We start from the raw sequence: 12,443 nt of genomic DNA on the forward strand, positions 1-12,443 counted from the left end.
CCCTTATGTGATTTATATTATTTTCTTTGGGCTAGTTAAATGAAAGAGCCTCTGCTTTTTTCCTTAATCCTCTAGGGGAGGCAGAAACAAAGGAGAATAATGATAAACCTGGAAATAGGGCCGGAGAATATCAGAGAAGGAAGCCTTTGGGAAGGTGAAGATGTGGCAGCCAGTAGTCCCATTGCCAGGGACTTTCTCTGGGAGCTAGGGGTGGTCTTGAATCTCCTCTCTGTCACTTTCTCTGTCTCCTGTATGTTGCCAATCCCAGCCCATACCCTGATTCTCCCCCGATTTGTTTCTTTAGAAATTAACAGAAAGATAAGATTCGAGTTTGTTCCCCCATGTTCTGACCTTGCCCTCGAGTTAATTATCTGCTCTTTGCTACATCAGGATGATTTTCTCCAAGTTTAGCCTTGTCAAGGGATGAGCTGCTCTCTAGAAATCCGGCCTTGGGGAAGAAAAGGAGGAGACAGGACTTTTTCCCTGTCACTGGTAACAAATGCTAGAGTCAGACAGAGAACAGAGCCGGGGTGGGCCACTGGGGAGAGGAAAGGACTGTGGAAACCCCAGTGCTCAGGCCCATCTGGAGGGAGCAGCCCCAGCCTTTGCTGCCTGGGGAGATTCAGGCCCATTATTGCCAAAGCTGTTGACTTGAGAGAAGCTGTAGATTTAGACCTAATTCCTTGAGTTTTAAAAACTACATTTGTATATTTTATTTGGGAATAGATTAGATTGACAAAAAAGTTACAAAGATTGTTCAAAGAGTTGCCATATTAACCCTAAAGTTTTTTTAATGCACTTTTAAGTTTTTTGTTTTTGTTTGTTTTTTGAGACGGAGTCTCACTCTGTTGCCCAGCCTGGAATGCAGTGGCACGATCTGGGATCACTGCATCCTCCGCCTCCCAGGTTCAAGAGATTCTCCTGCCTCAGCCTCCTGAGTAGCTGGGATTACAGGCACACATCACCATGCCCAGCTAATTTTTGTATTTTTAGTAGAGATGGGGTTTCACCATGTTGGCCAGGAAGGTCTCGATCTCCTGACCTCATGATCCACCCACCTCGGCCTCCCAAAGTGCTGGGATTTCAGGCTTGAGCCACCGCGCCCGGCCACCACTTTTAGTTTTTTAATAGGGATGGCGCCTCACTATGTTGCCCAGGCTGGTCTTGAGCTCCTGGCTCCCTCTGTTAACATCTCACATCACCGTGGTACATTTGTCAGTACTAAGGGGCCAGGCATGATGGCTCACGCCTGTAATCCCAGCACTTTGGATTTAGGCAGGAGGATACCTTGAGACCAGGAATTCAAGACCAGCCTGGGCAACACAGTGAAACCCTGTCTCTCTACAAAAGATAGGAAAGTAGCTGGGCGTGGTGGTGCACAGCTGTAGTCCTAGCTATTCAAGACGCTGAGGCTAAAGAATTGTTTGAGACCAGAAGGTCGAGGCTGCAATGAGCCATGATCGCACCCCTGCACTTCAGCCTGGGTGACAAAGCAAGGCCCTATAAAAAAACAAGAAACAGCCTTCCCCCCTCCAAAAAAAGCCTAAGAAACCAGCATCGGTGTGTTGCTGTTCCCTGAACTCCACTCCTTGTTTTGATGTCACCAGTTTTCCATGAGGGTGCTCTTTCTGTTCCAGGATCCAGTCTAAGGTGCCACATGGCACGAGGTCCTCACATCTCCTTAGTCTTTTCTGGTCTGTGACAGTTTCAGTCATACCTTGCTTTTTGTCACCTGCACAGTTTTGAGGCATGCTGGTCAGGTGCTTCCCAGAAGGTCCCTCGATTTTGGTTTGATGTTTTTCTTGTGGTTAGACTGGAGACAGGAATTTATGGGATAGTCACCACAGAGGGGGGCTTCTCATCGCATCCCATCAGAGGGCACCCAGTGCCCACATGGCATCACAGATGCAAACCTGCATATGGTGGTGCCTGCCGGCTTTCTCCAATGGAATTTACCATTTCCCCCTTTCCAGACCCGTTCAGTTCTTTGCATGTATTAAGCTTGTGCACATTTGCTTTGTACTTTGAGTTACGATCTAATACTATGTTAGTTTTTTGTTGCTCAGATTGTCCCAGCTTTGGCCATGTCACTCTTGCAGCTTGGCTCTGTGTCCCTTGGGTAAGCCCCATCCTGTATTTAGTGGAACACTTCCTTGCTTTCTGGTGCTGCGAGATGCTCCAGGCTCAGCTCAGTCCTAGAACCAGCCATTTCTCATGGGAGCCCCACTTGAATTTTTATTTGTTTTAGAGACAGGGTCTTGTACTGTCACCTAGGCTGGAGTACGGTGGCACGATCTTGGCTCACTGCAACCTCCGTCTCCTGGGTTCAAGCGATTCTCCTGCCTCAGCCTCCTGAGTAGCTGGGATTTAGAGGCGTGCGCCATCATGCCTGGCTAATTTTTGTATTTGTAGTAGAGACGGGGTTTCACCATGTTGGCCAGACTGGTCTCAAACTCCTGACCTCAGGTGATCCACCCACCAGGGCCTTCCAAAGTGCTGGAATTACAGGTGTGAACCACCGCACTAGTCGCTCCCCAGAATTTGAGAACCGTAAGTATATTGTCTTTTTTTGCACAGCAAAGATGTGGTGACATGAAAATGGAATCTCTCCTCTCTCACTCACACACAGAAGAGTTAGGCTTGGTTATTGGGCTCTGAAGGAAAATGGAACCATCGGTATCTGATTTCAGTGATCAAGGGAAAGATATATGGCTTCATACAGTTCACTTTGGGGGCCCTTGCAAGCAGAAGAAAATGAAGACAAAATGAAACGGTGCAAGGAAGTACTTAGCACAGTGCCTGAGTGTCGGAAGCATCTAGTACATGAGACTTGTGGTTTTCATTAACAGGATTAATGAATATTAATCAAAATGATCCACTTATTAATATTAATTGCAATGCAATGAAAACTGAACTGACTTTGGCTTTGGTTTAGAGAAGAGATTCTAATTCTTTCCATTTGCTCCAGTGCAATCATTTAGAAAATGAAGATATTTAGGCCGGGTGCGGTGGCTCACGCCTGTAATCCCAGCACTTTGGGAGGCTGAGGCGGGTGGATCACGAGGTCAAGAGATCGAGACTATCCTGGTCAACATGGTGAAACCCCGTCTCTACTAAAACTACAAAAAATTAGCTGGGCATGGTGGCGCGTGCCTGTAATCCCAGCTACTCAGGAGGCTGAGGCAGGAGAATTGCCTGAACCCAAGAGACGGAGGTTGCGGTGAGCCGAGATCGCGCCATTGCACTCCAGCCTGGGTAACAAGAGTGAAACTCTGTCTCAAAAAAAAAAAAAAAAGAAAATGAAGATATTTAATTTGGGACTGGTGTTGCTGGGTGTTTGGTGTTAAGTGATTAATTTGTGGTTCGTTAAATAATATCCCGGTAGGTCTGGGTCCGTAGAGGCAACGAGGTTGGTCCTCCCCTGGTGCTCTGGGTTGTTCTAGGGCCTGTCTTGGGCAGGACACCACCTGGCACCTCAGCCATCAGTGAGGTCTGCATAGACCCTGGCCAACCTCTGAGGCGGGCAGGAGGACATGGTGATGGGGCAGAAGGCCTGATGAGCTGTTTTGTTCCTTGCAGATCAGGAGTGATACTTCACAGATCCTGGAGGAACACATCCCAGTCCTTAAGGCCAAACTGACAGAAATGCGTGGGATCTACGCCAAAGTGGACCGGCTAGAGGTGTGTCCGGGAAAATGAAGGTTCTGAGGCTGTGGACTTAATCTGGCTTTTGCCTTTTCCTCGAAGATGCTGCTCCGGCCTTGAGCATGTCGGGCATTAAGCCCGATAGAGGGGGTTGGTGGTGAGGGTTGGGGGTCTGCACTCAAGTGATATTTCGAAAAAATCACAAGTAAGAATTTGTTTCCAGGTCAGGTACAGTGGCTCATGCCTGTAATCCCAGCATTTTGAGAAGCCAGGGTGGGAGGATTGCTTGAGCCCAGGAGTTTGAAACCAGCCTGGGCAACATGGCAAGACCCCATCTCTCTAAAAAATACAAAACTTAGTCAGGTGTGGTGGTGCATGCCTGTGGTTCCAGCCCCTTAGGAGACTGAGGTGGGAGGACAGCTTGGGCCCAGGAGGCCATAGCTGTGGTGAGCCTTGATTGTACCACTGCTCTCCAGCCTGGGCAACAGGGTACTTTAGGCCACGCGCGGTGGCTCACACCTGTAATCCCAGCACTTCTGGAGGCCGAGGCAGGCGGATCACAAGGTCAGGAGATCGAGACACTCCTGGCTAACATGGTGAAACTCTGTCTCTACTAAAACTACAGAACATTAGAGGGGTGTGGTGGTATGTGTCTGTAGTCCCAGCTACTCAGGAGGCTGAGGCAGGAGAATCGCTTGAATCTGGGAGGTAGAGGTTGCAATGATCCGAGATCTCACCATTACACTCCATCTCAAAAAAAAAAAAAAAAAAAAAAATCAGCATACTTTATATAAAAATCTGCATTTTAAGCTTTTGAAAATTCAGAAGCTTTGATAACCCTGGGCCCACATTTCCTTAAATGCTCTAATCTGTTTACGTTTCAAGGCACAAATATATAATGTATATACATCTATGTATGTAGTTGAGTGAATTTTTACATATATCAACATCGTGTAATGATGACTCAAATTGAGAGAATATTTCCAGCCCCTGGGTTGCATTCTTGCAAGAATGGATGAAGGCTGAGCGTGGTGCCTCATGCTGGATTACAATCCCAGCACTTCGGTAAGCCAAGGTGGGTGAATCAGTCGAGGCCAGGAGTTCAAAACCAGCCTGGCTAACATGGTAAAACCCCGTCTCTACTAAAAATACAAAAATCAACCAGGCATGATGACGCACACCTATAATCCTAGCCACTCGGGAGGCTGAGGCACAAGAATCACTTGAACCTGGGAGGCAGAGGTTGTAGTGAGCCGAGATTGTGCCACTGTACTCCAGCCTGGGCAACAGAACAAGACCCTGTCTCAAAAAAAAGAATGGATAGAGCCGATGGCAGCTGCTTCCCAGAAGGGTACGGGCTCTCCAGTTTTCCACAATCCCCACTGTGCCCTGTTGCCTGACTGCTGTCGTGGCCCACTCATCTTTTACTCGCCCGGCTGAGATGCATGCCGTCTCATTTCCTCTCTGCTGCACTGCAGAATCAGTCCCCTCACTGCCCCCATCTCCTGGAGGAGGAGCATAAGCTCTGCAAGGTAAGCCACTTCTCTGTGGTCATACTACTAGTTACATCAAGCCAGGACTGCAGCTCATATGTCCTGGAGCGGACGCTCTTCGTCCACCTGGGCCCTGGGCTTGGGACCCCGGCTCCTTGCACAGAAGAGGACTGGGAGCCTGGGAGGAGTTTGCGGTTGAGTCCTGGTCACCTGGCCAGAGGGAATGTGGGGCCCCTCCCAAGCTGCAAAGCAGCCGTCAGCACCGAGTTAGCAGAGAATTAACATTCTTGTCAGCAGAGAATGAAGCAGGAATATAATTAAAACTTTGCCCTTGGAATAGCTGATTCATTTGAATTTTATTCCACACGTTTGAAAGAGGAAAGAAAATGTGAAGATTTGCAGCCTGATTCTTGCCTAGCCTGGGCCAGCCCAGCTGTCTTGCCCGTTCCTTTCTGAGCATTCAGTCCGCGGACATTGACCAAGGGCCGGGAGAGACCCTCAGTAGGTTATTATCATAATCGGCCTCTGGTCGCTGCTGGGAGAAATGACCATGAACTTAGTGGCTTAAAACAACACGCAGGAGCCTCCCTGCACCTACCGTGGCTCAGGAGGCTGCCCAATTAAAAACAACAACAACAACAACACACACACCTTTTTTTCCTTTTAGATGGAATCTTGTTCTGTTGCCCAGGCTGGAATGCAGTGGCATGATCTTGGCTTGTTGCGACGTCTGCCTTCTGGGTTCAAGTGATTCTCCTGCTTCAGCCTCCCAAGTAGCTGGGATTACAGGCACCTGCCACCATGTCTGACTAGTTTTTGTATTTTTAGTAGAGACAGGGTTTTGCCATGTTGGCCAAGCTGGTCTCGAACTCCCGACCTCAAGTGATCAGCCCACCTCAGCCTTCCAAAGTGCTGGGCTTCCAGGCATGGACCACTGGCTCGGCTACAACACACATTTATTATCTTGCAGTTCTGGAAGTCAGAACCTCAAAATGTGCCTTATGGGGCTAAAGTCAAGGTGGTGGCAGGTTGGCCCCTTCCAGAGGCTCTGGGGAGAATCCTTGCCTTTCCTTGCCTTTTTTCTTGCCTTTTCCAGATTTTAGCACTGCCTATACTCCTCGGCTCGTGGCCCCTTCCTCCCCCTTCAAAGCCCACAGAGTGGCATCTTCCTGTCTTTCTGTTGCTGGCCCTCCTGCCTCCCTCTTGTAAGGACCCTTGAGATCGCCCCGATGATCCACAGTGATCTCCCATTCCAAGATGCTTCACTTAATCACACCTGCAGGGGCCCTTTTGCCAAGGAAGGTGATATATTCACAGGTTCTGGGACTAGGACGCGAACATCTTTGGGAGCCATTGTTCTGCTGCCCATGCTAAGCCAGGATTTGCTTTCATTAGGCAAGCACTGTGAAGGGAAGTAGCAACTGAGGCCTGGGGTCTGCAGGCCCCTGGAGAGCGAGTGGAAGGAACTACGTCAGCTGGGTGTGGGACCTGTGCGAACCCGGTTAGGTGGGCGCAGCTCAGGCAGGGGCTCCGGTGGGATCTTGGCTCTGAGCAGGGTGAAGACTGGGATGTTGGAGGGATCCTGGGAGGCCAGGTGATGGGGGCAAAGGGGAATCTGACCCCAGTGGGGCTGGAGAAATGGGCAGCAGCAGCCAGGTTGTCCAAGCTTTGCCATCCAAGGTCAGGACTTTCACCTTTATCCTGAGGAAGAGGAAGCCACCGAAGAGTCAGGACAGCCTAGTGGTCAGGCACACACACCCCAGAGCAGGGCTTCTCAGCCTCAGCGCTGCTGACCTGGAAAGTTTTCTGCTGTGGGGCAGTTCTGGGCATTGTAAGTTGCTTAGCAGCCTCCCTGGTCTCCATTCACAAGATACCATTAGCATTCCTCCAGCCCTACTCCCCAGCGTGACAACGAAACATGTTGCCAAATGTCCCCTGCGGGCCCAGATCACCCCTGTTGTGAAGCACTGATCTAGAGCCACATAGCCTGGGTTCAAGTCCTAGTGCTACTGCCTCCTCGTGTGTGACCCCCAGAAAATTCCGAGCCTCCTTTCCCTATAAAATGGGAATTACAGTGGTGAGATTCTTGCACCCAAATCCTTGTTATATTCAACACTTCTGCTACACGGTGGGCTGCCCTGAGATGGGTGCAGGGCATACAGCCAAGGCGAGATGCCTGGTTCCCTGCTGGTGATCCTGGAGGAGCATTGAACAGGGAAGCAGTCCAGGTGGGGCAGGTCGGCCACGGGAGCACACACCAAGGGCTCCTGGCCAGAGCTAGAACAGAGGGGGCTTCCCAAGTATGTGACCTTGACCCTAAGGTCTGAGATCTGGCACAGGAAACCTGGGGAGGGAGTAGCTTGTACAAAGGAAGGGCCGGGGGTGGGAAAAGGCAGCCTCTCAGGCACCGTGGGGCCGGGAGGAGCTCAAGGTCAGGGATGAGACTGGAGTGAGGGGCGTGGTGGATAGTGTAGGGCCAAGGCCTGGAGTTTGGACCCTGTTCCAAGAATGACGGGACCCGTCAGAGGCATTGCAGCTGCTGGAACCCCCACTCCTACCAACAAGAAAGTCGACATTGATTATTCTTTTTTCATTCATTCATTCATTCATTCATTCATTCATTCATTCACTCACTCACTCACTCACTGGAGACCAGGGCTCACTAAGTTGCTGCCCAGTCTGGTCTCAAACATTTTTTTTTTTTTGGAGATGGAGTCTTGCTCCGTCACCCAGGCTGGAGTGCAGTGGTGGGATCTCAGCTTACTGCAACATCCGTCTCCTGGGTTTAAGCGATTCTCCTGCCTCAGCCTCCCAAGTAGCTGGGGTTACAGGCATGCCTACTACACCTGGCTAACTTTTGTATTTTTAGTAGAGATGGAGTTTCACCATATTGGCCAGGCTGCTCTCAAACTCCTGACCTCAAGCGATCCACCCACCTCAGCTTCCCAAAGCGCTGGGATTACAGGTGTGAGCCACCATGCCCAGCCAATTATTCTTAAAGTATACCATTTGGAGGTGTGGGGTGTATTTACCAGGTGATACAACAATCAGCACTATCTCATTCCAGAACATTTTCCCAAAAGATACTGCATGCCTTAAAAGAAAAAAGGAAAAGAAAAAAGAAAAACAAAAAAAGATACTGCATGCCTCTTAGCAACCATTCCCCAGCTCTGCCTCTGGCAACCTCTCATCTGCTTTCTGTCTCTGTGGATTTGCCTGCGCAGGACATTTCATGCTAATGGAGTCATACCATATACGGCCTTTTGGGGTTTGGCCTCTTTCACTCGCCATAATGGTTTCAAGGTTCATCTATGTTGTAGCATGTGCGAGGACTTCATTCCTTCTGTGGTTGAATAATTTTTTTTTTTTTTTNTCTTGGCTCACCACAACTTCCACCTTCCGGGTTCAAGCAGTTCTCCTGCCTCAGCCTCCCAAGGAGCTGGGACTACAAGCACATGCAAACACACCCAGCTAATTTTCTCTTTTTAGTAGAGACGGGGTTTTGTCATGTTGGTCAGGCTGATCTCGAACTCCTGACCTCGTGATCTGCCCGCCTTGGCCTCCCAAAGTGCTGGGATTACAGGCGTGAGCCACCACGCCCGGCCCTGTGGTTAAATAATCTTTTGGTATATGGCTAGACCATATTTTATTTGTCCATGCATTAGCTGATGGACATTTGAATGGTATCCACTTTGTGGCTGTCATGAATAATGCTGCTATGAATGTTTGCATACAAGTTTTTGTGTGACATGTATTTTCATTTCTTTTGGATAGATACCTAGAAGTGGAATTATTGGCAGGTCTTTTTAAGAGAGCTATGGAAACTCGTTTTAGGAAGTTTCAGACAGTTTTCCAAAGTGACTACACCATTTTGAACTCCCACCAGCAACTACTTTAAGTTTTAGATGGAGATTGTGAGATTGCAGCCAGGCACGGTGGCTCACACCTGTAATCCTAGCACTTTGGGAGGCCGAGGTAGGCGGATCACGAGGTCAGGGGTTCGAGACCAGCCTGATGAAACCCCATCTGCATATAAAGAAAAAGGAAAAAAAATTTAGGTAGATGGAGATTGCAAACTCAGATGCCAACAGGAGCCAGGACTGCTGAGGCACCAGGTGTTAGAAGAGCAACCCCAAGCTCTTCCTATTCCTTTCTGGGAACAGCTGGAGCTGAGAAGCAACTGCCACCACTGTGGGGTATGAATCTCCTGGTGGTCACAGGCTGCACTCTGCCCTAGAGTCTCACCAACACTGAGGCCAAGTGGTACTCACCTCTTGTCAACACCCCTGCGTGGCTGCTTTCCTTAGAGTCGAGGGATTTCTCTGTGATTGATGCCCGATTAAAAGGGGGGAATCCTGAGTGAGGTTCCAACGGGCATGGATTTGAAGATCAAGAGAGAGACGACGTATTTCCTGTTAGCTCGAGTGTGTGACGTCAACAGTAAAACTGAGGGACCCGCTAAGAACCTGACACTGTATGGGGCAGGTGGACTCCAGAGCCAGAGAGCTGGGGCTCTGATCTGCCCCTCTGGTAATTCACGAACCCCCTTGGAGTCAATGTCATAGCAAGACCCCCTCATTGCCAGGAAGAGAATGTGCCAATTGCTGCTCAGAGTCATTGTGAGGATTAAGTGAGACCAGCACCTGGCAGCCTGCAGGCGCTCGGCAAGGACAGACTGTTATGATGGTGGTTGCAGTGGTCCCCAAGGCTGAGAGAGGGATAGTTTGTCCAGGATGGACGTTCGCTGCTCTGCCCTGCCAGCCGAGAGTCCTGGGCTGACTAGGTATCAGTGGTTTCCACAGAGTGCTGCCCTCAGAATCAGTGTGACCTGCCAGGTGAGAGCTTGGAAATCACAAGGTGACCTCTCAGGCCAGAACTTGACCTTTATCAGTTGTATTAATGAAAACCCATTTTTTTTTTTAAGACAAGTTTTCACTCTGTCATCCAGGCTGGAGTGCAGTGGTGCAGTCACACTTCCTAGCTTCAGCCTCATGCCCACCACCATGCCCAGCTAATTTTTTTTTTGGGATGGAGTCTTGCTTTGTCACCCAGGCTGGAATGCAGTGGCACAATCTTGGCTCACCACAACTTCCACCTTCCGGGTTCAAGCAGTTCTCCTGCCTCAGCCTCCCAAGGAGCTGGGACTACAAGCACATGCAAACACACCAGCTAATTTTTTTGTGTTTTTAGTAGAAACGGGGTTTCACCATGTTAGCCAGTATGGTCTCGATCTCCTGACCTTGTTGATCTGCCACCTTGGCCTCCTAAAGTGCTGGGATTGCAGGTGTGACCCACAGCGCCCAGCAGGAAGTGTTCACATTCTTCAGGCATGGTGGCTTGGCCTATAATCCCAGCACTTTGGGAGGCCAAGGTGGGAGGATCACTTGAGCCCAGGAGTTCAAGATCAGCCTGGGCAACATGACAAGACCCCTGTGTCGGGGGTGGGAGGGGAAGTGTTCAAATTCCTCAATACTTGTCTATATATTTTTAAACAATGAAGCTTTCCTCCTTCACTCCCTCTCAGCTGATTATAAAGTAGTCCATTTTTATTGAAGAGGAAAATATCAGAAATCAATCATGCTGCCTGCACCCAGCCCTCCGGGTGACTGAGATGCGTGGTGGGCCCTGTCACTCACCAGCAGCCACCGCAGCCTGGCTGTGCGGGTGGACGTGTGCGTCTCCTCTCCCCAGAGTTGGGGCTGCCCTGGCCCAGGTTTCAGCCTCTCTGGCTGCGGCTCTTCTGGGCTGGCCTCGCTGGCAGGCATCTTGGAGATGGTTCAGACATCGCGAGTGCGCATTCCTCAGCGTCGCCTCACACTCTCCACCAAATTGGTATTAACGCAGGGAGCATAAAATTGGAATCCGCTGGAGGAAGGGGAGTCGGGACTTTCGTCTGAGTTTTACAGCCATATGTGCCGGCTGAGCCAGGCCTCTGAGGCTGGAGCCCTTGTCAGATGCTTCCTGGACCATTTCCCGCCCACCCACCTCTACACACACACAGGCATACATCTGCACACACACACACACACACACACACACATGACGTAGCTAATTCAGCCTTTCAGCCTCACTGCAGCCAGAACCCCAGGGCGGCCCCCAGCACAAGAGAAGCCTCCATCTTGGATTCACCCAATGTCGTTTTGCTAAGGATACACTAATTCCGTTATTCACTCATTCATTCATGCACGTGTGCATTCATGCATCCACCATCCATATGGGCCTGGGCTCCTGGACCAGGCTCTGGTCTTGGCCTGTGCTGACTCAGCAGCTCTCCTTCTAAAGGGCATGGATCGTGAATAGATAAGCATTTCAGGTCGGGATGGTGGCTCACACCTGTAGTCCCAGCGCTTTGGGAGGCTGAGGCGGGTGGATCACCTGAGGTCAGGAGTTTGAGACCAGCCTGACCAACATGGAGAAACATTTTGTAAAATACAAAATTAGCTGGGCGTGGTGGCACATGCCTATAATCCCAGCTACTCGGGAGGCTGAGGCAGGAGAATTGTTTGAACCTGGGAGGTGGATGTTGTGGTGAGCTGAGATCACACCATTGCACTCCAGCCCGGCAACAAGAGCAAAACTCCATCAAAAAAAAAAAAAAAAACCACACAAGCAGGGCTGAACCCCATGAAGAAAGGAGAGCAGTCAGGGAGTGCAGGTGCAGAGGCCCTGTGGGGTGAGGCTGGGCACTTTAAAGGAACCAGAGGGAAGCGCGTGGAGGGAGAAGGGAGGGCAGGGCTGGATGGCAGGAGGCATGGCAGGTCTTCAGAGGACTGTATTTCATGCTATTATTGAAGGGGAGGCGCTCCCGGAAGCAGCCCGCGCTGAGGTGTCCTCATTCCTGTTCCTGGTATGAGAAAATCTTTTCTATTTTACTAATGGAACAAAGCAAGCCGCAGAGGCACTGCCTTGTCTGAGATGGCACTGTAGTCGCTCCCTCTGCTGCCTTTAGCCATGTACACACACTCACACACACACTGACACGTGCCCACACGTGCTGAGCACAGAGACAGGTATGAAAAGACACACACCAGAGGTCACAAATGGGTGAGTTAAATTTTACTAAGCCTGCACATCATTTTTTTAAAGTGTAGATTCATTGCTAACATTGAGTAAAACGGGATTTTTCATAAAATCTGAATGTCCTTTTAAAAATCACAGTGTCAAGGCCAGGCATGGTGGCTCAAACCTGTAATCCCAGCACTTTGGGAGGCCGAGGCGGGTGGATCACGAGGTCAAGAGATCGAGACCATCCTGGTCAACATGGTGAAACCCCGTCTCTACTAAAAATACAAAAAATTAGCTGGG

General features: G+C 50.0%; 1 protein-coding gene across 2 annotated transcripts in view; it reads left to right on the plus strand.

The window, feature by feature from the left end:
- Nucleotides 1-12,443, plus strand: part of BCAS4 (breast carcinoma amplified sequence 4) — an 85,224-nt gene that overhangs the window by 34,768 nt on the left and 38,013 nt on the right. The window contains exon 3 of one of the 2 annotated variants that reach the window (XM_017496868.2): nucleotides 3,580-3,681. The exons of the other annotated variant lie outside the window; for it this stretch is intronic. Coding sequence (XP_017352357.1) covers nucleotides 3,580-3,681 — 102 coding nt within the window. The remainder of the gene's footprint in view (nucleotides 1-3,579; nucleotides 3,682-12,443) is intronic. 2 annotated transcript variants of the gene reach the window in all.

This window comes from Cebus imitator, unplaced genomic scaffold (assembly GCF_001604975.1).
Source record: "Cebus imitator isolate Cc_AM_T3 unplaced genomic scaffold, Cebus_imitator-1.0 Scaffold224, whole genome shotgun sequence".
NCBI classification, from domain to species: Eukaryota; Metazoa; Chordata; class Mammalia; order Primates; family Cebidae; genus Cebus; species Cebus imitator.